The 21,732-nt window shown below is 38.8% G+C and overlaps 1 protein-coding gene across 1 annotated transcript; it reads left to right on the top strand.

Moving 5' to 3' along the window:
• The first annotated feature begins 6,706 nt into the window (after positions 1 to 6,706).
• On the top strand, positions 6,707 to 8,793 carry LOC121986013 (myb family transcription factor IPN2-like). The gene is made up of 6 exons (XM_042539771.1): positions 6,707 to 7,154; positions 7,237 to 7,313; positions 7,389 to 7,449; positions 7,562 to 7,622; positions 7,710 to 7,764; positions 7,920 to 8,793. The coding sequence occupies exons 1-6, from the start codon at positions 6,974 to 6,976 to the stop codon at positions 8,598 to 8,600; spliced, it is 1,116 nt and encodes a 371-aa protein (XP_042395705.1). The 5' UTR covers positions 6,707 to 6,973; the 3' UTR covers positions 8,601 to 8,793.
• The last annotated feature ends 12,939 nt before the right edge of the window (positions 8,794 to 21,732 follow it).

The raw sequence follows: 21,732 nt of genomic DNA, 5'->3' as shown, positions 1-21,732 counted from the left end.
ACGATTGTCGTCGTTGTATCTTGGGAACGAATTGCAACAATCCGTTAAGCACCGTAGCGGAGCAATATCGTTTACGGAGATAGTGTCGAACACTAGCCTCGACGATCAGTTTGCATACTCCGGAATTTACCGGAAACAACAGTCGTAAACGATATTCCGTACAAACTGATATGGCTACCAACGACGTTCCAACCGCCATTCCGACCGCTGTTCCGACGGCCGTTCCGATCGCCGTTCCGACATCCATTCCGCACGGAGAAAAGCCGGAGAAATTCACCGGAGCCGACTTCAAAAGATGGCAGCAGAAGATGCTGTTCTACTTAACAACGCTAAACCTTGCACGGTTTTTGCGTGAAGACCCGCCAGTCGCTACGGACGGTAGCAAGGCTGCTTGCGATACGTGGACGCACGGAGATTTTCTGTGTCGCAACTACATTTTCAACGCCTTGGACAACACGTTGTATAACGTGTATTGTTCATTGGAGACAGCGAAATCTTAGTGGGAATCGCTTGAGAAGAAATACAAGACCGAAAATGCCGGACTGAAGAAATTCATCGTCGGCCGGTTTCTGGATTTCAAGATGGTGGACTCAAAGAGCGTCTCATCTCAAGTCCAAGATATGCAATTAATACTGCATGATCTGGACGCCGAAGGAATGAAGCTGAACGAGTCATTCGCAGTTGCTGCGGTAATTGAGAAGCTCCCTCCGTCATGGAAGGATTTCAAGAATTACCTAAAGCACAAGCAAAAGGAGATAGGGCTGCAAGACCTGATCCTGAGGCTACGAATAGAGGAGGATAATCGAAAGTTATCCGACTGCAGAGGAACCAAGCGGACTATAGACGATATGTCCAACCTGGTCGAGCCGAACGCTAAAAAGCCGAAACAGTTCAAGAAGAAGGCACAAGCGAAGAAGTTCAAGGGATCCTGCTACAAATGTGGAAAGGCAGGACACCTGTCCCAGGACTGCAGACGCCCGAAGGGGCCAAAGGATGCTGCGAACCACGCCGCAACCTCTCTTGAGGACTTGGATCTCACTGCGGTTGTATTTGAAGCCAACTTGGTGGATACCAACCCGAAGCGATGGTTCATTGATACTGGAGCAACTCGTCATATCTGTTCCGATAAGGCGATGTTCTCCAAGTATACTCCGATAAATGGCAGGAAGCTCTATATGGGTAATTCCACGACGTCGCCAATTGTCGGACTCGGAAAAGTTGTTCTGAAGATGACGTCCGGAAAGGAGCTAACACTCATTGATGTATTCCATGTTCCCGACATCAGTAAGAACCTAGTTTCTGGAGCGGCACTAGTTAAGGCCGGATTTAGGCTAGTGTTCCAGTCAGACAACTTTGTACTTACGAAGAATAATATCTTCGTAGGAAAGGGGTACCTAGAAAAGGGTCTATTCAAAATGGTTGTAATGCATGTACTCCGAAATATTGATGGTAATAAAATAAATGCTTCCAGCTATGTTGTTGAGTGTTTTAATTTGTGGCATGATCGACTCGGACATGTGCATAATAATACTCTTAAACGTCTCGTCAAATTAAATTTATTACCAAACGTCAATGTTGACGGAACACACAAATGTGAAGTGTGCGTGGAAGCAAAAATGACGAAACTACCTTTTCATTCGGTGGAAAGGTCAACGACTCCTCTAGAGTTAATACATAGTGATCTATGCGACTTGAAATTTGTGCAAATTAGAGGAGGTAAAAAGTATTTTATTACTTTTATCGATGACTGCACAAAGTTCTGTTATGTCTTTCTTTTAAGAAGTAAAGACGAAGCCCTAGAGGCATTTAGAACTTATAAAACAGAAGTTGAAAATCAACTTGACAAACGAATTAAAATAATTCGTAGCGATAGAGGTGGAGAATATGGTGCACCGTTTAATGAATTTTTCTGGCATTATTCATCAAACAACGGCACCTTACTCACCTCAATCGAACGGTGTTGTCGAACGTAAAAATCGGACACTAAAAGAGATGATGAATGCCTTGTTGATAAATTCAGGCTTACCTCAAAACTTGTGGGGGGAAGCAATATTATCGGCAAATCACATTCTCAACAAAATCCCTCATAAGAAAAGTGATAAAACTCCTTATGAACTATGGAAAGGCCGCGAGCCATCGTACAAATACCTGAAAGTGTGGGGGTGCTTGGCAAAGGTCAAGTACCTAAACCAAAGCAAGTAAAGATCGGACCTAAAACGTTCGATGCGGTATTTGTCGGATATGCCCATAATAGTAGTGCATATCGTTTCCTAGTTCACAAATCAGACATTCCTGATATTCATGTGGGAACAACCATAGAATCTCGGAATGCAATATTCTTTGAAAATGTATTCCCAAATAAGAAGGGAAATGTTGAAAATGATAACAACGGAAGTTCAAACGAGAATGTCGTTACCGAACTTAGCTGTTATAAAAGAACTATTGACGATCAAAACAAAGAGCCACGTCGTAGCAAACGGGCTAGAGTTGAGAAATCGTTCGGGCCAGATTTCATGACTTTCATGTCAGAAATGGAACCAAGAACATTAAGTGAGGCTCTCTCTAGTCCCGATGCTCCAATGTGGAAAGAAGCTGTCAATAGTGAGATTGAGTCTATCATGAATAATCATACTTGGGAATTAGTAGACCTTCCTTCTGGTAATAAACCATTAGGTTGTAAGTGGATACTAAAACGCAAGTATAAAGCTGATGGATCAATTGACAAGTATAAGGCCAGACTTGTAGCCAAAGGGTACAAGCAAGAGGAAGGCCTTAATTACTTCGACACCTACTCACCGGTGACAAGGATTACGTCCATACGAGTGCTAATAGCTATTGCAGCACTGTATGACCTTGAAATACATCAAATTGATGTTAAGACTGCGTTCTTAAATGGTGAGTTGGAAGAAGAAATTTATATGGAGCAACCCGAGGGGTTCGTGACTCCAGGAAATGAGAAAAAGGTATGTCGACTTGTTAAGTCATTATACGGACTTAAGCAAGCGCCCAAACAATGGCACGAAAAATTTGACAAAGTAATACTGTCAAACAAATTCAGAATAAATGAATGTGACAAATGTATTTATGTCAAAGACACACCTAAAGGTTATGTAATCATTTGTCTATACGTAGACGACATGCTAATAATGGGCAGTAATCATGATATAATCATGACTACAAAGAAAATGTTGACCAAAAATTTCGATATGAAAGATATGGGTCAAGCAGATGTTATATTGGGAATTAAAATTCTCGGGACATCAGAGGGGATAGTTCTAACACAATCCCATTATGTAGAATCAGTATTGAAAAGATTCAATGCGTACGATCTTTCTACTGTAAAAACACCTATGGATCTAAGTCAACACTTAGCGAAAAACCATGGTGAGACCATATCGCAGTTGGAATACTCTCGGATAATAGGCAGTTTGATGTATCTTACAAACTGCACACGTCCGGATATTGCCTGTACGGTCAACAAGCTGAGTCGTTTCACCAGTAATCCAAACGACGCCCATTGGAAGGCATTGATGCGAGTTCTTAGATATTTGAAATATACTATGAACTATGGATTACATTATGGAAAATATCCCGCTGTGTTGGAGGGATATTGTGATGCTAATTGGATATCAGATACAAAAGACTCCAAATCCACTAGTGGATATGTATTCACGATCGGTGGGGGAGCAGTATCTTGGAAATCCACTAAGCAGACGTGCATTGCTCGGTCAACTATGGAATCCGAGTTTATAGCACTAGACAAAGCAGCTGAGGAAGCTGAATGGCTGCGGAACTTCTTGGAAGATATTCCGAGCTGGGAAAAACCTGTACCTGCCGTACTGATCCACTGTGATAGTCAATCGGCGATTGGAAGGGCACAGAGTAGTATGTATAATGGGAAGTCAAGACATATACGTCGTAGACATAATACCATTAGGCAGTTGATCTCGAATGGAGTGATTGCAATCGACTATGTTAAGTCCAAAGATAATTTGGCAGATCCTCTTACGAAAGGGTTGAGTCGAGATCAAGTATACTGCTCATCAAGAGGAATGGGATTAAAAAATCTACAACTGAAAATGACTGAAGTGGAAAACCCAACCTTGTTGACTGGAGATCCCAAGACCTTGGTTCAATGGGACAACAAAGTTTCAGAAGTTGTGGTTCAGCACAGGAGATAGTTTATCTCTATCCCAATCCTAGGATGAATTTGTGTTGTCCTACCTCATGTAGTGAGGTTAAGCTTATGCTTTTAGTGACTTCTATACCTTATAAGGTGGAGTATGGTAGGATACTCTTGATAGAAGTGTCACCTATGTGAGTGTGAAGACAGGCCGCTTCAATGAAACACTCATGAATCCAAGATAGTGTCCATGGCCAAAACGGAACCAACCATGAGAACCTAAAGTAGGTGAGATAGGTCTCTGTGTGGGTGTTATTGTCTTAGTATACACAAACAGCTGAGCAGTTCAAGACATCACGTTCACTGCGCAGCCTAGTATACTCGATAGCATTCCACTACGGAAGGTTCAAAGCCACAAGCTACCTCTCCCGATGCAGTGACTTATCGATTGGACTCTTGTAAAGTGTCAGCATGCATACACGCATTACATTAATTTCCATTCATGTGGAGGATTGTTGGATATTGGGGCCTAAATGGACCAATACGATTTTGAGGAGGAAAAATCGGAAGCCATCAATTGTTGAAAGTCGTAATTGACTTCAAAATTGAAATTTACGTTTCGCGTAGATAGATTTAGACTATTAATTTGCTCAAAACCGATTAAGGGTGAATGAGAAATTAATGTTCAAAGTCGGCCCAAAATAACGTTGGTTATTCATTAAGGAAATGCAAGGGAGAATAGTCCCACATCGGAAATTTCCGATGTGCATTCCTTACTTATTAATGATGTTGAGTTATTGGAGTTAACTCAGAAAAGTACCAGGTACTCTCTGCTCAGGGGCGAGCAGGTGCTCGCACCTGTGAGCCCGCCACCCGCCACGTGCGCACGTGCGCAATGGGCACTTTGCACTTTGCACTTTGCACTGGAGCTTAAATTTATGCTCCAGGTGACATTGCAGTGCCTACATGGCACTCGGGTGACGTGTCAGGCTAGTACCTGACATGGCAGTGCCTATGTGACATCCTCGTGGGCAAAGGGAGATGACTGGACAGTTGGTTGGGCGAACGGATGGCAGCCGTTGATCAAAGAAGTATGGTGGATCGCTTGTGATGCGATCTAGAGCGTTGGATCACAATGAGTCACGATCTGACGGCTTGGGATGAGACATGATCTGAAGCATCGGATCAATGGATCCAGATCCGATGGCTGATAGATCTGAGGGTCACAACTCTTAGATCTGATGGATGAGATTAAAGGGGCTATGTGAAGGGTTATAACTCTTCAGTCCGGATGGCCCAGATTAATCCACCCAAAGGTCACACCCCTCCCTAAAGCCTCTTCCTTCTGTATAAATAGAACCCTCCATATTGGAATCAAATCACTCAACTTAATCTTCTCTTCCTCAAGTATTCACTCACTCATCTTGTGCATTCAAGAGTCCAAGAAGCCTACGAGAAGGTTCGCTGGTCTCGGAAGTCGGAGTGCTACGATTCCGAGACGATTGTCGTCGTTGTATCTTGGGAACGAATTGCAACAATCCGTTAAGCACCGTAGCGGAGCAATATCGTTTACGGAGATAGTGTCGAACACTAGCCTCGACGATCAATTTACATACTCCGGAATTTACCGGAAACAACAATATATAATAAATTCAATATGATCCGATCTTTCATCAAGATGTTATATTAACGGGAGCCGGGTAACGAGAGCTGTGTGTGCCGACCTATGTATCCTTTCAAACTTTATCAATCTGATAAATTAACAACTCCAAAAGGTATTTGATTAATAATAAATTATTTGAGACGGCTTGGAACAATCTCCCACTGCGTGCACAAGGAGTAATTTTCAGCCTTCTCCTCACCCAATTCCAAAAGCATCTCTGGCTGCATTGTCAAAGAAGAGAGCATAAAATCCCCTTGTGATGCGAGTAAATTAATGTTAAACATTTTCTTCATCACAAATTAAAGACCAAACAGGAGCACGTAGAAATTATATTGTGCTGTACATGTTTCCTGAAGCAACAATGGTTAGAATTCAAAACCTGACTGATGATTCTCTTCGACACATTCGATCCTATTTAGAATTAAGTTGTCGCATGCAAGTGTTTCCTTATCAATGTTTCCAGGCATCATCAAGCGACTATGCATCCAATGATTTCGTGCTACCTAAATAAACAACACACAGTGACAATATCAAATCAGTCTGTACTCGATTTGCCCGGCCCTCTCGGAATGCACCACAAGGACTTAATAAGGACACATAGAAAATATATATATATATATAAATAATTAAATTATTAAGGATCTAATATAAATAAAAAGAGACAGAGCCATGAGATGAACATCATTGATTGCTCCACTTGTAAACATAAACTACCACTCAAAATGCCAATACTACTGTTGATATAAGAGATTGCCTTGGGGTCTGCCCTCTTCCTTATGTTTTATCTACTTCTTCTACTTCTTCTTTTTTAAAAAAATTCTTTTACTGACCGCAATGATATTAGTTAATACCCTAATAACGACGTTTTATTCTCTCCGTTCTCCACGCATCTTTTGGCAAAGTAGGGTTTCAACTTTCAAGTAGGTGGCTTTTAAGTTTTATGCTGCAGGTTCAGGAATAACTTCACACCGTGCCTTCCCCTCCCAAGAGAAAGAGAGAGGGCAGCAGCAACAAACAGCAGCAGAAGCAGCCGAGGCCGAGGCAGAACCCTATTCCAATTCTGTTCTTGAATCTCTTCCCAATTCACTGCAACTGGAGAGATTTTTAGATTAAAATTATCCAGAGAGAAAGAGAGGGAGGAAGGGAAAGAAAGAAAAAAAAAAGAAATTAGGAAATAGGAAGCAAGAATGTTCCCCTCCAAGAAGGCAACAACTATGAATTCATCCTCCCACGAGAGGCCTCCTTCCGTGTGCGTCCAGGGCGACTCCGGCCTCGTGCTCACCACCGATCCCAAGCCGCGTCTCCGGTGGACCGTCGAGCTCCATGACCGCTTTGTCGATGCCGTCACCCAGCTCGGAGGACCCGACAGTATTAACTATACGATGCGTTCTTTAATCCATTAATTTCTCAGAGTGACTTTAGTTATGATTGCATTCTTTTGGTGTTGTAGAGGCGACACCCAAAACCATCATGAGAGTTATGGGTGTGAAGGGCCTCACTCTCTACCACCTCAAGAGCCACCTTCAGGTACTTAATTAATTCTTCATTCTTTTGCATGCATGTCACTTTATTAATTTTTTTCTTCTTCATATTACTTTGAAGAAATTTCGGCTAGGGAAGCAACCTCACAAGGATCCCAATGATCATAATTCTTTCAGAAATTGTGAGAATTAACTACCATCTCCATTTTTTTTTTATTTTTTTTGCCTTAAATACTTGACCTTGTTGATTAATTAAGTTCCTTATCTGTATATGTGCTACCTTTGGTGGTATAGCTACGGTAGATCTACACAGAAACGCAGCTTCCTCATCAATGATGGGTCGTAACTTGAACGAGTAAATTCTATCTTGAATTTTTGTTTTTTTTAGTTCAATTAATTTTTTTGTGTTATATATATATATGCACAAATATATATATTTCAGGAACATGCACATGATGCAGATGGAAGTTCAAAGGAGACTACAAGAACAGTTAGAGGCAAGATAAATATATATATAAATATATATATAGCTGTAGAAAATTAATATCGATCTCTCTTTTATATATATATATATCATTGTGCGCATTATTACATAATGATTTTCTTGCATTCCTTAATATATTATTAATTAATCAACTATGTTGGTAATTAGGTGCAAAAATTGATTCAAATGCGGATCGAGGCGCACGGGAAGTACATGCAGAGCATACTAGAGAGAGCGTGTAAAGCTCTTGCCGCCGAGAGCATGGTCAACTCCGGCAGCAGCTACAAAGCGCCGGCGATGGCGGCTGACGGCCAGTTGAGTGCCCCAATCAAGGAGCTGAGTTCCTCCATGAGCTTCCCTTCTCTACAAGACCTCCACTTATATGGCTCGGGGGACCAATTGGATCACCATAATTTAGATCATAGCTTCAATTTTAGCCCCAACAGCAGTGCCGAATCCATAATTTTAGGCAAGTCCAAGAGGCACAGCCCTTGCAATAATGTCAATGGGAGGAGCTCGTGGCTCGGCTGGGGCGGCGCGCTCGGACCCAGAAGTAGTGTTGACCAAGAGCCGTACTCCAAGTGCGACCAGCTTCTGCACATGGCACTGCCCGTGATCGAACCTGCCGGCATTGAGGTGAATCCCATGGCCAACGTCTACGAGACCAAGCCAGTGCTTTCACTGGACGGCACCCTCACCGCTGCCGACGAGAAGAAGTACGATGGATCGTCATCGTCGGCGTCGAAGATCGACCGCCCGTCGCCGCCGCCGAGGAGAGCTCCGCTTGGCATGGAGATGATTAGTCCCATGATGGCGATGCCACAAGCTAGGAACTTGTCCTACGGGTGAGGCTGACTATATCGGTGGGTGCAGTTCTATCTCACCAGGCTCATGCTCAAATAAGCGATTGAGCTGGAGTTGTGTGTCGTAATTAATTAATTAACCGCTAAACTTTAGCTAGCTGCTGCTTGAAACATTAGCTGAGATATTGGGAGTGCCTTAATTTTGTTGTTGGAGCTATCTTAATTTTGGTTTTGTGTTCCCTTTGATCTTGAGAAGCAATAGGATGAACAATTGTACCCGTTCGATCGCCTGCAATAAATTAACAAAATTTATAGATCAAACTCAGCCCCTGTAATCACTGATCGAAGAACATGAAATTAACTAGCCTGGCATGTACCGGCCCCAATGTGATCAAAAAGTGAAATACAGATGGTTACCGCGCACAGAAGTTCAGGTCTGACCCAATGAAACCAAACTAAGCTCCAACCTTCGAGCATCAGTGAGAACCCAGATCAATCAAATAATCAAACCGATAGTAGTAAAAGGTGAAATTCCCCAACCCTGTAATCATATGTGATGGAGATAGTTGGCCCTGGGATGGATTGACGGGGACGCTAAGAACGAACGTATTCATCTTCTACCATCAATATATGAGGAGATAAATTAAGTACAGCAACCGAGCACAACATGTCTGAACAACAGTACAAGATTGGATTACTGAGGAAGAAAATCCGATCACATCATTTTTTTTTATAATTTATGTTTCCGACTGGATGGATTAATTTTAGAGATGATCAATTTAACTTCATGAAAATTTTGCATCCACTATAAAAATAAATTCAGAAAGTACTCACGTTGAAGACCATTGACAACTAACCTCCACAAGTAATCCATCGAGATATATATATATATATGCTCCACCTGGGTACTAATCATGTGGGTCACAAATACGTCCTCTCGGATGGATCTAGTGACTAGCGCATGAGGTGTTGTCATCATGAGGTATAGGGTTCGAATCTCGGTAAAGTCGAGGTAAATATCTTCCTTATGTGCTAGTCATTATTCCAAAGGCTAGTAGCCGCCTGTAATTTACTTTCTCCGTGTTGACCCTGGAATACGAAGCCAGATCCTCTAGTCTAGAATTTTCTGGACCAGAAGAGGTCCTGTCCATTCATTGGTTGGATGAACTGGACCCTACCTGTTAAACAGATGGGATCCAATTCATCCAGTCAATGAATGAGCAGGGGACTATGACGGGTCCAGGGATCCTGGACCAGAGGATCCCTGCTCCTGAAATACGGGGCGAATGTATTCGCCTTTTGCCATCATGTGAGCCACAAACACAGTTGCTCCATCAGGTGGGGCCGTCCGATCTCATTTGGGTAATCATACTTTCTGTCACTTCTCACGTTAATTTTTCCTCCAAAATAGAATATATGTATATTTTAGGAGAGTATCGAGTCATGATACTCTTGAGTATCCACCAAACATCTTACCACTACATCATATCACCAGAGTCCAATCCAGTCATTTATGATTGTAGTACAGATTTATTATAATAAATTTGACTTTTTACAACAAGCTATTATTATATTTGCAATGTGCATCCTACATTGTATAATAGGTTGAAAGTCATAAGAGATAATCAACGCATACCAATGCACTGTAGTTAACTCAATTTACAGTGCGCACCGATTAATCACTAATGAAAAACAAATAAACATGAGAACCAAGTTGACCAATTCTACTTAGATACTATGAAATATAAATTCCAAACAAGCTGAAATGACTTAGAAAGTTCCTACCCACGTAGGGGTAAACACTCTCTTAAAATTGAACCAACAAAATTGAATTTGTTAAAATCAAACTAATTAATTTTTTTTTATCATCCTAGAAAAAATTAGTCGATTTAATCAGTTTAATTGACTTTTAAAAATCAAAATTAAAACCAAACTAAATTAACTAAAATAATCAATATCTTCTTTTATAAAAAAAACTGAACTTCCAAATTAATCTAATCCAATTTCTGAATTAATTCGGTGATCCGTAATGTTAAAATTGAAATTATGCTAACCCCTAAAGTCATGTAAGTGTTTGAAGGATGCATGATTAAGGTATAGGGTGTTGCTACATGATATCGGATATCGTGGAATCGCTTTTTTTTTATATATATATTCATGGACTCCTACATTCTTCTCTTCGCCTGCACAATATCAGCCAGTAAATGAATTCTCGAACATTTAACGCACCTCGATGCTAACGACTAAAGAAAGAAAGAAAGAAAGAAAGAAAGATAGATAGATAGATGCAGTCCAGAGGCCGCCAAACACATGAATCAGGCTCCAAATAATTCTCTGATTATAGGAATTGGATTTGAATTAAGACAAGCTAGCTAGACGAATATACATGGATGGTTTAATTCAGATCATCGAAGAATTTTGAGATTCCTTGTTCCGAGGCTAATCTACTAAAAGCTCAATCTGATTTAAGTTGCAATAAAGAAAATAAGAGGCATCAGTCACCAAATGCAACAGATGCCACAACCAATATGGAGATCCTGTTCTTCTAAGATTTCCAGATTAAACACCCCTTTTCTTTTTCTAACCATTCTTTTCAAAAAAAAAATTAATCTGTTTTGTGAAACAACTTAAATAAACCAAAATTTATTCTTTTCTATTTCATTAAAGCTATATATTTTAATTTCACCAATGTATCAGGTTGTTTGCAAAAAATTAAAGGCCATAATTTTCATCTCAGCCGCCCCTCCACGGCGTCCACAGAGTTAAAAAGATACAGAGTGGTTTCTCAAGTGGTAGGAGAAACTTATTTCACGAACCCAGGGGCTTCAAATGACTATGCAGCTCGTTTCTTGATTAGTTAAAAGATATTGTTCCCTGGATCTGCAGAATCTATGTCCAAGGACCAAGCTAGTAAGCTCTTTTGTTGGTCGCTTCGTTTCTTAACCGGTACCAGTAGTTATAGACAATGCCATCCTTTCCGGACTGTGCTCGCGCAGGTTGGAAAAATAAAACAAGCATTTACATGGGCCATGGCAATCGATCAACCTACCGAGTTAGCTACTGTCATCAACATCAAGATAAGGTACAGAATACCATGCAGACTCACCAACATAAATTGTTAATTCAGGCTCTATCTCCACACCTGTAAAGGAATTGGCAATAAATATATATAAATTAAAGATGTCGGAGTTTCTTCCTTGCTTTTGGACTAGGGCCTAGCGAAAAGAAGAGGAGAGGAAGGAGGGAGAAGGATAGAAGTTGGTAGGTAGCTAGGTAGATGGATAGGTAGCTTTGTCGATCACAGGGACGATCTACTATCTGCAACTCCGAGATATTTGAAGAGAATAAATTAAAGGGTAAAGGGAGCTTGGTAGCGCAGAGCAGGTTATCGAGGAAGCTTCTGCTTCTGCTCCTGTATTAAAGGGAGGGTATTATTTGAAAAACTCGCAGAGGAGGTCATATGTGAGCCGAGCGAAGAAGGGCCAAGGCAGAGACGAAAGCGCATTGGGCACTACGCCGTCTCAGTCTCCAAGGGAGGCAGCTGCTTCGGGGCATGCAAAAGAGGAGGAGGAGGATGAGAGAGAGGCAGAGGAAGGGAGAGAAAAAAGTAAAAGGAAGACGAGGGTTCGAGTTTGGGAGGAGAAAGTGATGTTCAGCAGTCACAGGGAAGCTTCGTTCGGTGATAGTCATGATAATTTCATCTGAAGATTGTGAATCGGATTGGATTAAGGATTTGATAACCTTTACTATCTGAATTAAGCATACGAATTTATCCAATATGTAACTTAAATATCCAATTAAATAATAAATTAAAAAAATCTTTTCTTAAAAGCCATTAAATATTTTTTATTAATATTAATAGGAATATATATATATATATATATATATATATATATATATATATATGATCAAATTTTGATAGTTGAAGGGAAAGAAAAAAATTATTATATCTGATCCTTCAATAGGAATAAGTATGAGGATGTATATCTTATATCTAATGAATATGAGACTACGGATATAGGATTCAATCTGAATCTGATCCTTTATCGTCCTTACTTGGTGCATCCAAATTTTTTAATCAGGTATTCAACATCCGATTAATTCATTCATCAGATCCTATAAAAAAAATATCATCAGATTCTGATGATTTAGGGTCACAAATAATTCGAATTTGTCAAATGTAATAATATACACTTACAAATAAACCTATTAAATGCTTATGAATTTATATTTAATAAGGATGTACATAAATTATATTTTAAATTCATTCAAATGAATAAAAACAAAATCAAAATTAGTTAGTAAAACTCGGATATTTAAATTCTAAGAAAAACCTCTAAAATAGTCTCTCATTTAGAATTTAAATTATAATTTTGTATTATTCCTCTCATTTGTAACGGCAATTTCCAATGGAAAATTTTTAAAGAGGTAAATAAAAAAGTTCTATGTAGATAAGGTTTAAGATTTGTAATTTTAAAATAGACATACTCTTTTCATTAATGATGCATAAAAAAAATAATATAGGGTAAAAAAAAAGTTATAAGAAGGTACTAGGTTTTTATATTTTTGATATAGTATTAAAATGACATTTGGTATTAAAATGACTCAATTAGAGGTTCTATTTTTTAATTCAAATATTTATTTAATATACTTAAATAAATATTTTCCTTTTTACATGCAGTTACTTAGGCACTATTAAATGTTATTTTTATACCATTAATTAAATAGTTAAGTAGATACCACTGTAAATATATCATTACTCATTGACTCAAATCAGATTGTTCTCGTTACTTAAGATTTATAAATAATTTTTAAAATAATAATTTCATAGTTTACGTGTTTGACCCATGTTGATCTGAACACTAAATTTATCCGGGCCAATGTCTGAATTTATATATGATTTAATTAAATCATATGATTTACCTACAATTTGACATGCATCAAAGAGTATTATATTGATGTAATTTTTTCCCTTTTCTCTTTATTTATTTTATTTTGGTGTTGAGAGACTCTACCTCTATTCTTGGATCCGTCCTTGCATGGTACAAGACAGGCTAGGTAGAAAATAAAAAAGGTCTAGATTTAATTATATATATTTATACAAAATTTAAAATAAATATAAATTTTTTGTTTTCGATTAAAATAAATATTTAATAATATAAACATGTAAATATTAATTTTTTAATTAATAAATTTTTTTCTAACTTATACATAATCGCTTCCTCAAATTCATACATTTTCTATTATCTAATTTTACTATATTTTTTTTATTTACATTTATGGGTTTTATTTTTTTATTTTATTCTATTTTCTATTTTTTAAAATAATGATTTCTCTTTTTTTTTTTAATGATTTCTGTTTTCTTTTTTCCTTTTTATTTTTTAAAAAATATTTCTGGCTTACAGCCCGAGCCAATAGGGACAATTAAACTTGTCTATGTTGCAGAATGATGCTTGGCCCGGCCCATAATGAATATTTAGTGCCCAACCCACACAAATATAAATAGGCCAGCCAATAAATAGAAAGCAATACAATTTAGCAACACACATTAAGATTCGATGGTGAAAAGGACAAAATAGAAGAAAATATAGATTTGACAAGATGGTAATGAAGAAATCATAGAATGTACATATGATTTTAACTCTGAAGACAAGTCCACTAGCGAGGAGAAGATAATCTATTATAATGATCATAGTGTACAATAAACATAATAAAAGATCATATGTGAATCCTGAATATCTCCACATCGTCCATCTCACGATTATGTGTAGAAAGATAAATTAAAAAATTATAGATGGTCTCTATGGGAGGATATATATAGTGTACAATGAAAGAATAATATGTTGATAGTTCAATTAAATAGTTTTGTGTGTTTGACAAAAAAAATAGTTGAGTTGGATCAAATAGTTGTGTTTGATAAAGGATGATTGAATTCAATCAAATGATTTTTGATGTGTTGGACAAAGGGTGATTGGGTTTGATCAAATGAATTTGATGACTTTGATAAAAGATTTAAGCTGAGTTAATTGTTAGGATCCTTGGCGGCTGGTTAGAGGAGGATGAATAGCCCCTGTACAAATAAAAATAAAATTACCTTTCTCGGACAACTAACTTAATTAAAAAATACTTGCATAAGAAATAATAAAGAAATAAAAAAGACAGAGGCACATAAATTTTTACTTGGTTACAATCGAGGAGCTTGTTAATCCAAGGAAGTAGAGCGCACTAATATCTCCTTCAGGCGGAGAAGCCTTTTTACAGCAATGATCGCACAAAAAGATGAAACTAAACGAAAACTAGAAGCATACAAGTGTTCTTTTTCAATATGCTTGTTGCTTTTAGCTTCTTGGACCAATGTTGTATTTATAGCCTTGGTCGAGGCACCTGGAAGGGTTCCAGGCGTCTGGAGGGGGATAAAATTTTATCCCCTTCACAACGAATCACGGTACGCGATCCGGATAAAACTTCGTTCCGGGCGCCTTGACCAAGAAAGTCAACTATGTTGACTTTTCCAGTCTGGGCCTTCCGCTCCAGCTCCGCTTGCTTCGGTCCGGGTTTTCCGCTCCGACTCCACTCGCTTGGGTGATTTCGGTCATCCGAAATAGGGCTTACTCGAACCCAACTTCCGGCCTTCTCCTCGAGCAAGCTTCCGCTCCGGCTTCTCATCCCTCGAAAACACCGCGCCTCCTTCTTGTCCGCCCACGTACTCTTCCGCAGCACCTCGTCACTCAGACGCATCGAGCCCGTCGGCTCTCTCCCGAGTCGTTCTTCTCGCTAGCTGCGTCTTTTGCTCGACATTCTATGCTTCTAAGTTTCTGCACACTTAGACACAGGATTAAATACAACAGGACCTAACTTAACTTTTTTTATCACATCAAAATAATTTTAGAGTACCAACAATCTCCCCCTTTTTTATGTGAGCAACCCAAGTTAAGTTAGAGTAAACTAACATAAAGTAAAAAAATAATAAATTTACAATTAAAGTGCAAAAATTTAAAAATGTTAAACTATCTCCCTCTAGACTTAATCTTCCCTTCTCTCCCTTTGATCACATAAAAAATGGGATATAAAAAAAATCTAAGGGATTTTTCAAAAAAAAAAAGAAAATTTTTAGTAAAAAAAACTGATTTTCAACATTTTGAAAAACTCTGAAACTTTTAAAATTTATTTTGATATCACTTAAAATAATTTTAGAAAAATTTTTTAAGTAAATTTTTTTTTTGATATCATAAAAAAATATCAATAATTTCCAAAGTTTGTAAAAACTAATTTTGAAAAAGTAAAGCTGATACTTCAAAAAAAAAACTTTAAGTTAAAATTTCTAAGTTTAAAAAGATAAAAAAAATGAGTAATTATTTAAAGCATTTTTAATTATAATTAAATATTTTATCAGTTAGTCAATTAAACATTTTATTTCATTAATCGACTTCTAGACTGTAGGGAGGCACTAAGTCTTCTTGGTTATTGGAGCAATAACCGCTTTCTAGACAAAGTCTCTTAAAGAAATTCAAACATTTAATTTTCTCGCTGAAAGCACTAAGTCTAATTAAAATTCAAGTTAGATAAGACTTTGGAACCCAATATAGGTTCCAGCCAACTAGATTAATTAAGAATTTTTTAGGAACATATTTCTTTAAAATTTTTCTAATTTGCCCCCTATGAAATCTAATATGCTGGTTTAGTCTATTATAATTTTGAGTTCTAACATTCAAGCATACATGATTTTTCAAGTTCTTTATTTCATTTTATAATTGTCATTTTCCAATTTTATTTTATCAAATTCTTCTAATGGACAAGATTTTGTCAGAATTAATTTTAACTCTTTAATTTCTTTTTCTAGCTTGTAACAATTCTTTGATAAATATTTTATAAACTTAAAGGACTTATCAGGAGGAAGAGATCATACTTGACTTACCTTGTTGATCCCGTTATCTGTAGCTCCCCCTGAAGTACTGCTTTCTTCCAATGTCGCTCCCCCTTCATCGATGCTCTCGATGCTCATTTCGAATGAGCTTGCTTCATTTTCGTCATCTTGATAGCTTCCCATTAACAAGAGTACGAAGAAAGCCTCAATCTCTGATTCGGATGACGTTTCGTCCCACGTCGCCTTCAGGTTTTTGTGTTTGTTCGTTTGGATGAGCTTCTTGTTCTTGCCTTTGTCCTTGTTCTTCAATTTAGCGCAGCTGTCTTTAACATGTCCTTATTCATTACAGTGGTAGTATATGATTTTTCTTCTCTTTCTACCCTGCAGATGGTTAATTTTTCTAGATTTAAATAACTTTTTAAATTGATTTACCATCATCGTCGTTTCCTCGTCGTCGAAAGAAGATTCTAACTCTTGTTCATCCATCTTCGCCTTGAGGGCAATATTGTGTTTGGCTCCTTCTTTAAATCTGCACATTTCGATTCATGGACTTCAAACGTTGAAAATAACTCTTCTAAGGTAATAGATTCTAAGTCCTTAGAGATATAGTAGGCATCTACTAATGATGCTTATTTCATATTTCTAGGGAAAGCATTTAGAGCGTACCTTAGCGAATCTCGGTTGCTTACCTATTCTCCGAGATTCGAAAGTCCGGTGATGAGCTCCTTAATCCTCGAGTGAAGGTGTGCAATGGATTCGTCTTCTTCAAATCGAAGGTTGGTGAGCTGGTTGTGAAGTAAGTCCCATCTCGCGAGCTTAGCTTTGGACATTCCTTCGTGTAGCTCAAGGAACTTCTCTCAAATCTCCTTTGCTGAGTTGTAGGCGCCGATCCGGTTGACTTCTTGTGGCGGTAGGACGCTCAGCAGATGGAACTCTGCTTTGTCGTTTGCCACGTAATCGACCTGCTCCTTCTTCGTCCACTGGTATTCTTCCTTACCTTCGGGTGCTACAAAACCAAACTTCATTATTAAAAGTAATTCAAAATCAGTTTTAAATAATACTTGCATTCTCTTTTTCCAACTTGCGAACTCTCCCTCCAACTTCGGTGGGTATATACTCGGTCCGACCATCGATTCGGTGCTTCGATCGGCGGTTAGTCCTCCTGAAGCGTCCTTGCTCTGATACCATTTGTTAGGACCCTTGGCAGCCAACTAGGGGGGGTGAATAGCCCCTGCACAAATAAAAATAAAAATACCTTTCTCGGACAACTAACTTAATTAAAGAACACTTGCTTAAGAAATGGTAAAGAAATAAAAAAGACATAGGCACAGAAGTTTTTACTTAGTTACAACTGAGGAGATTGTTAATCCAAGGAAGTAAAGCACACTAATATCTCCTTCAGACAGAGAAGTCTTTTTACAGTAATGATCGCACAAAAGATGAAGCTAAATGAAAACTAGAAGCGTACAAGTGTTGTTTCTCAAGATGCTTGTTGTTTTTAGTTTCTTAGACCAAGGCTATATTTATAGCCTCGGTCAGGGCATCTAGAAGGGTTCCAGGCATCTGGAGGGGGATAAAATTTTATCCCCTTCGCAATGGATCAAGGTCAAACGCGATTCAGATAAAACTTCGTTCTGGGCACCCGAACCAAGAAAGTCAACTATGTTCACTTTTTCCAGTCCGGACCTTCCGCTCCGGCTCCGCTTGCTTCAGTCCGGGTCTTTCGCTCCGGCTCTGTTCGCTTGGGTGATTTCGGTCATCCGGAATAGGGCTCACCCGAACCCAACTTCTGGCCTTCTCCTCGAGCAATCTTCTGCTCCAGCTTCTCGTCCATCGGAAATGTCGCATGCCTCTTTCTCGTCTACCTGCGTACTCTTTCACAGCACCTCGTCCCTCAGACGCATTGAGTCCGTTGGCTCTCTCCTATGTCGTCCTTCTCACTGGCCGCGTCTTTTGCTCGACATCCTGTGCTCCTAAGTTTCTGCACACTTAGATACAGAATTAAATACAACATGACCTAACTTAGCTTGTTTGATCATATCAAAACAACCTTGGGATACCAACACTAATGTTTTGCTTGCTTATTGATACAGCTGATATAGGGGATCCCCATGTAGAATCAACCTGACTGATTTGTCAATCGGACTATCTAAGAGATATATCTAGTCGGACCATCCTGATACTAGGCTCCACTCCCCCTCATCCTCCAGGTTAGATCATCCCGATCCCAGGGGCTCCTCTCCCTCTTATCCTCCCGATCAGACCTCTGATTCATGAGGGTTGGCTCCGGGGGGAGGGAGGGGGTGAATATCACTTTTTTTTTAAAACACTCATTTTCTTTTTAAAACAAAGTAATGCAACGGAAAATAGAGACTCATTTCGGTTATTTGGTTTGAAACCTAGGTTGACTCTTACTCTAAGGCCCGCAATCCTTGATCGCATCGTTGGGCAATCCACTAAGGGGGCGTTTGGTTCTTTCCTAGGAATAGGAATCGGAATGAGAATCATTGTATTGTGGAATGAGAATGAGTATGAGCATGGATATCACTCTTAAAATCAATGTTTGGTTAGTTGTATATCTTCTATCGGAATAAATCAAAGTTTCCTTTTTTACCCTTAAAGGAAAATAAGAGAAAAAATTAGATGTGAGAGAAAGATGAATGTGAGAGAAAAATATGATGAAAGAGAATGATGAGAGAGAAGGTATTATGAGAGAGAAAGTGTGATAAGAAAGAATGAAGAGAGAGAAAGTGTGATGAGAGAAAATGAAAAAAGAGAGTGTGATTGGAGAGAGCATGATAAGAGAAAGTATGATGTGAGAGAAAGTATGATAGAAGAGGATGAAGAGAGAGAAAATATAGTAAGAAAAAAATGAGGAGAGAGTGTGTCATGAGAGAGATTGAGGAGAGAGAAAGTATGGTGAGAGAACAAGAGAACAGTGAATATGATGGGAGAGATTGAGGAGAGAGAAAGTATGATGAGAGAGAAAGTGTGTTGAGGAAAAAAGGAGTAAGTGTGATAAGAGAGATTGAGGAGAGAGAAAGTATAATGAGAGAGAAAGTGTGTTGAGGAAAAAAGGAGTAAGTGTGATAAGAGAGATTGAGGAGAGAGAAAGTATGATGAGAGAGAAAGTATGTTGAGGAAAAAAGGAGGAAGTGTGATAAGAGAGATTGAGGAGAGAGAAAGTATGATGAGAGAGAAAGTGTGATGAGAAAAAAGAGAGTGTGATGGGAGAGATTGAGGAGAGAGAAAGCATGATGAGGAAAAAAAGAAGGGAAAGAATGTGATGGAAGAGATTGAGGAGAGAGAAAGTATGATGACAGAGAAAGTGTAATGAGAAAAAAAGAGGAAAGAGAGTGTGATAGCAGAGAGAAAGTGTGTGATAAAATGATGAGAGAGAAACTATGATGAGAGAGAGAAGATATAATGAGATAGAATAAGGAGAGATAAGTGATATGAAAGAAAAAAAAAATAAATATATTTTGATATTTGATATTAATGGAGAAAATTTTAGTTTTAAGTCAAGGGTATTTTTGGAATAAGGGAATATTTTGATCGATGAAAATAGGGTAATGACTCATTGAAGGGGGGATCAATGAGTATTACCCAATTTCAAGGATTCATTTCTTTATTTGTATTCCTATTCCTATAATCCAAACATTAACAATGGGAATCAATGATTCCCATTCTCATTCCCCACTCCTATTACCCTAAACCAAACGCCCCCTAAAACTCTTCTTTTTGAAAATCTCGGAGAGAAGCAGATCGTACAATGAAATGTGTAAGATAGTAACAGCCTACTATCTTACTTGAAATAGAGTACAAAACAAGCTAATTAAAAGTATACTGACACTCGATGTAGGATGGAACTCAGTCGGCACGTCTTTAGTTGAGCAGCAGCTTGTTTGGTGATGAGTAGCAGACTTGTCGTACGAATAGGAGCTTTGCACAGCAATGAACACAGAACACATGTACATCCTCGAACCTCGAGCTTCACTTTATAAGAATCGTCAACGTTAGGTCGATCGAAGAAGAGGATCGGTCGACCGAACTCACTCCCTTCCTTCTTCGCTGAGATCTAATGCTGATTCGATCTTTGGACATTAATTACATTTAATGGTTCGGTCGACTGATCCCTTTGTTCAGTCGACCGAATAGTAAACTTCCATGTTCCCCGAGATTCGCACTTAATGCGCCTTTAATGTGATGATCGTTCGGTCAACCGATCCTCTTCTTCAGTCAACCGATCTGGCTAGCTTCCATCTTTGCTTCGGATAGATCTGTACTGTGCCACATCATCAAGGTTCGATCGACCGATCAAGCTTCGATCGGAATATTCTGTGCTTTGATCTAAATGATCTCTGGTCTGAGTCAAGCTGGTTCGATTGACCGATCCTCCTGTTCAGTCGACTGATCAATCCAGACCTGCAAAACATAGTTATACAAAATATTTCTGCAAAACAAATGTTAGCATAGTAATATATATAATACATGAGTAGTATTATACAGTAAAATTGTCTTGATCTCAACTTGGAATCATTCCCGATTTCTTCAGTTGGATGAGCGACCTTGGGTTGTTCTTTTCAGGAACACGATCTCACTGTTGCTCTTCCAGTTGCATACCTCAACTTACCTATCAAACACTGGTCCTCCAGACCTATTTGGATTTTGCCTGCTTAGTGTCTGATCGTGATCCACTAAGACTTTTCCTGCAATACTACATTAGCCAACAACAATAATAGTAATACAGAATACTATGGTAAACCTAAATTTATATTTACCGAGATTTGTTGGTCCGGTCAACCGCAACCATCCGATCAACCTTGCTTAGAGTTCACTCCTCCAAGACTTCTTGTTACCTAAGGTTATCTCCCACTAGGATTTTCTCCATCTGACTTCACTCACCAGAACCTAAAGTTACCACCTCCTAGGGTTTTCTCCACCTAGCTTTACTCACCAACACTCAGTATTCAGCTACCCAGAGATTAGGTCCTCCAGACCTATCGAATCCACTTAGCTTCCACGATCTACCAAGATTTTCCTTGCCTAGCCTGCAACTAGACTTTCCTTGCCTAACCGCAGTTAGGACTAGTCACTCGGTTGACTTCTCACCCTTGCCTAGCCACGACTAGGACTTTCCATGATCAAGCTCCATTAAACATACTTAAACATATTTGTCGGACATTAAAATCTTGAAGGTCGATTGCACCAACACACGCGGCTCTGCTCCTCTCAATTCCCTGTAAGATGAATAGTCATACGACTAGGCCCGCTTTTTCTAACCCCTTATCTCACCCCATTGATTGGGCTAGGC

This window comes from Zingiber officinale, chromosome 5B, assembly GCF_018446385.1.
Source record: "Zingiber officinale cultivar Zhangliang chromosome 5B, Zo_v1.1, whole genome shotgun sequence".
Lineage (NCBI taxonomy): Eukaryota > Viridiplantae > Streptophyta > Magnoliopsida > Zingiberales > Zingiberaceae > Zingiber > Zingiber officinale.
This window is presented reverse-complemented; position numbering and strand designations above follow the sequence as displayed.

Bases quoted from the DNA above. Each gene is read 5' to 3' on its own strand.
- LOC121986013 (XM_042539771.1), top strand. From the start codon at position 6,974: ATGTTCCCCTCCAAGAAGGCAACAACTATGAATTCATCCTCCCACGAG. The intron at 7,314-7,388 runs GTACTTAATTAA...ATTACTTTGAAG, and splicing joins ACCTCAAGAGCCACCTTCAG to AAATTTCGGCTAGGGAAGCA. The intron at 7,623-7,709 runs GTAAATTCTATC...TATATATTTCAG, and splicing joins ATGGGTCGTAACTTGAACGA to GAACATGCACATGATGCAGA.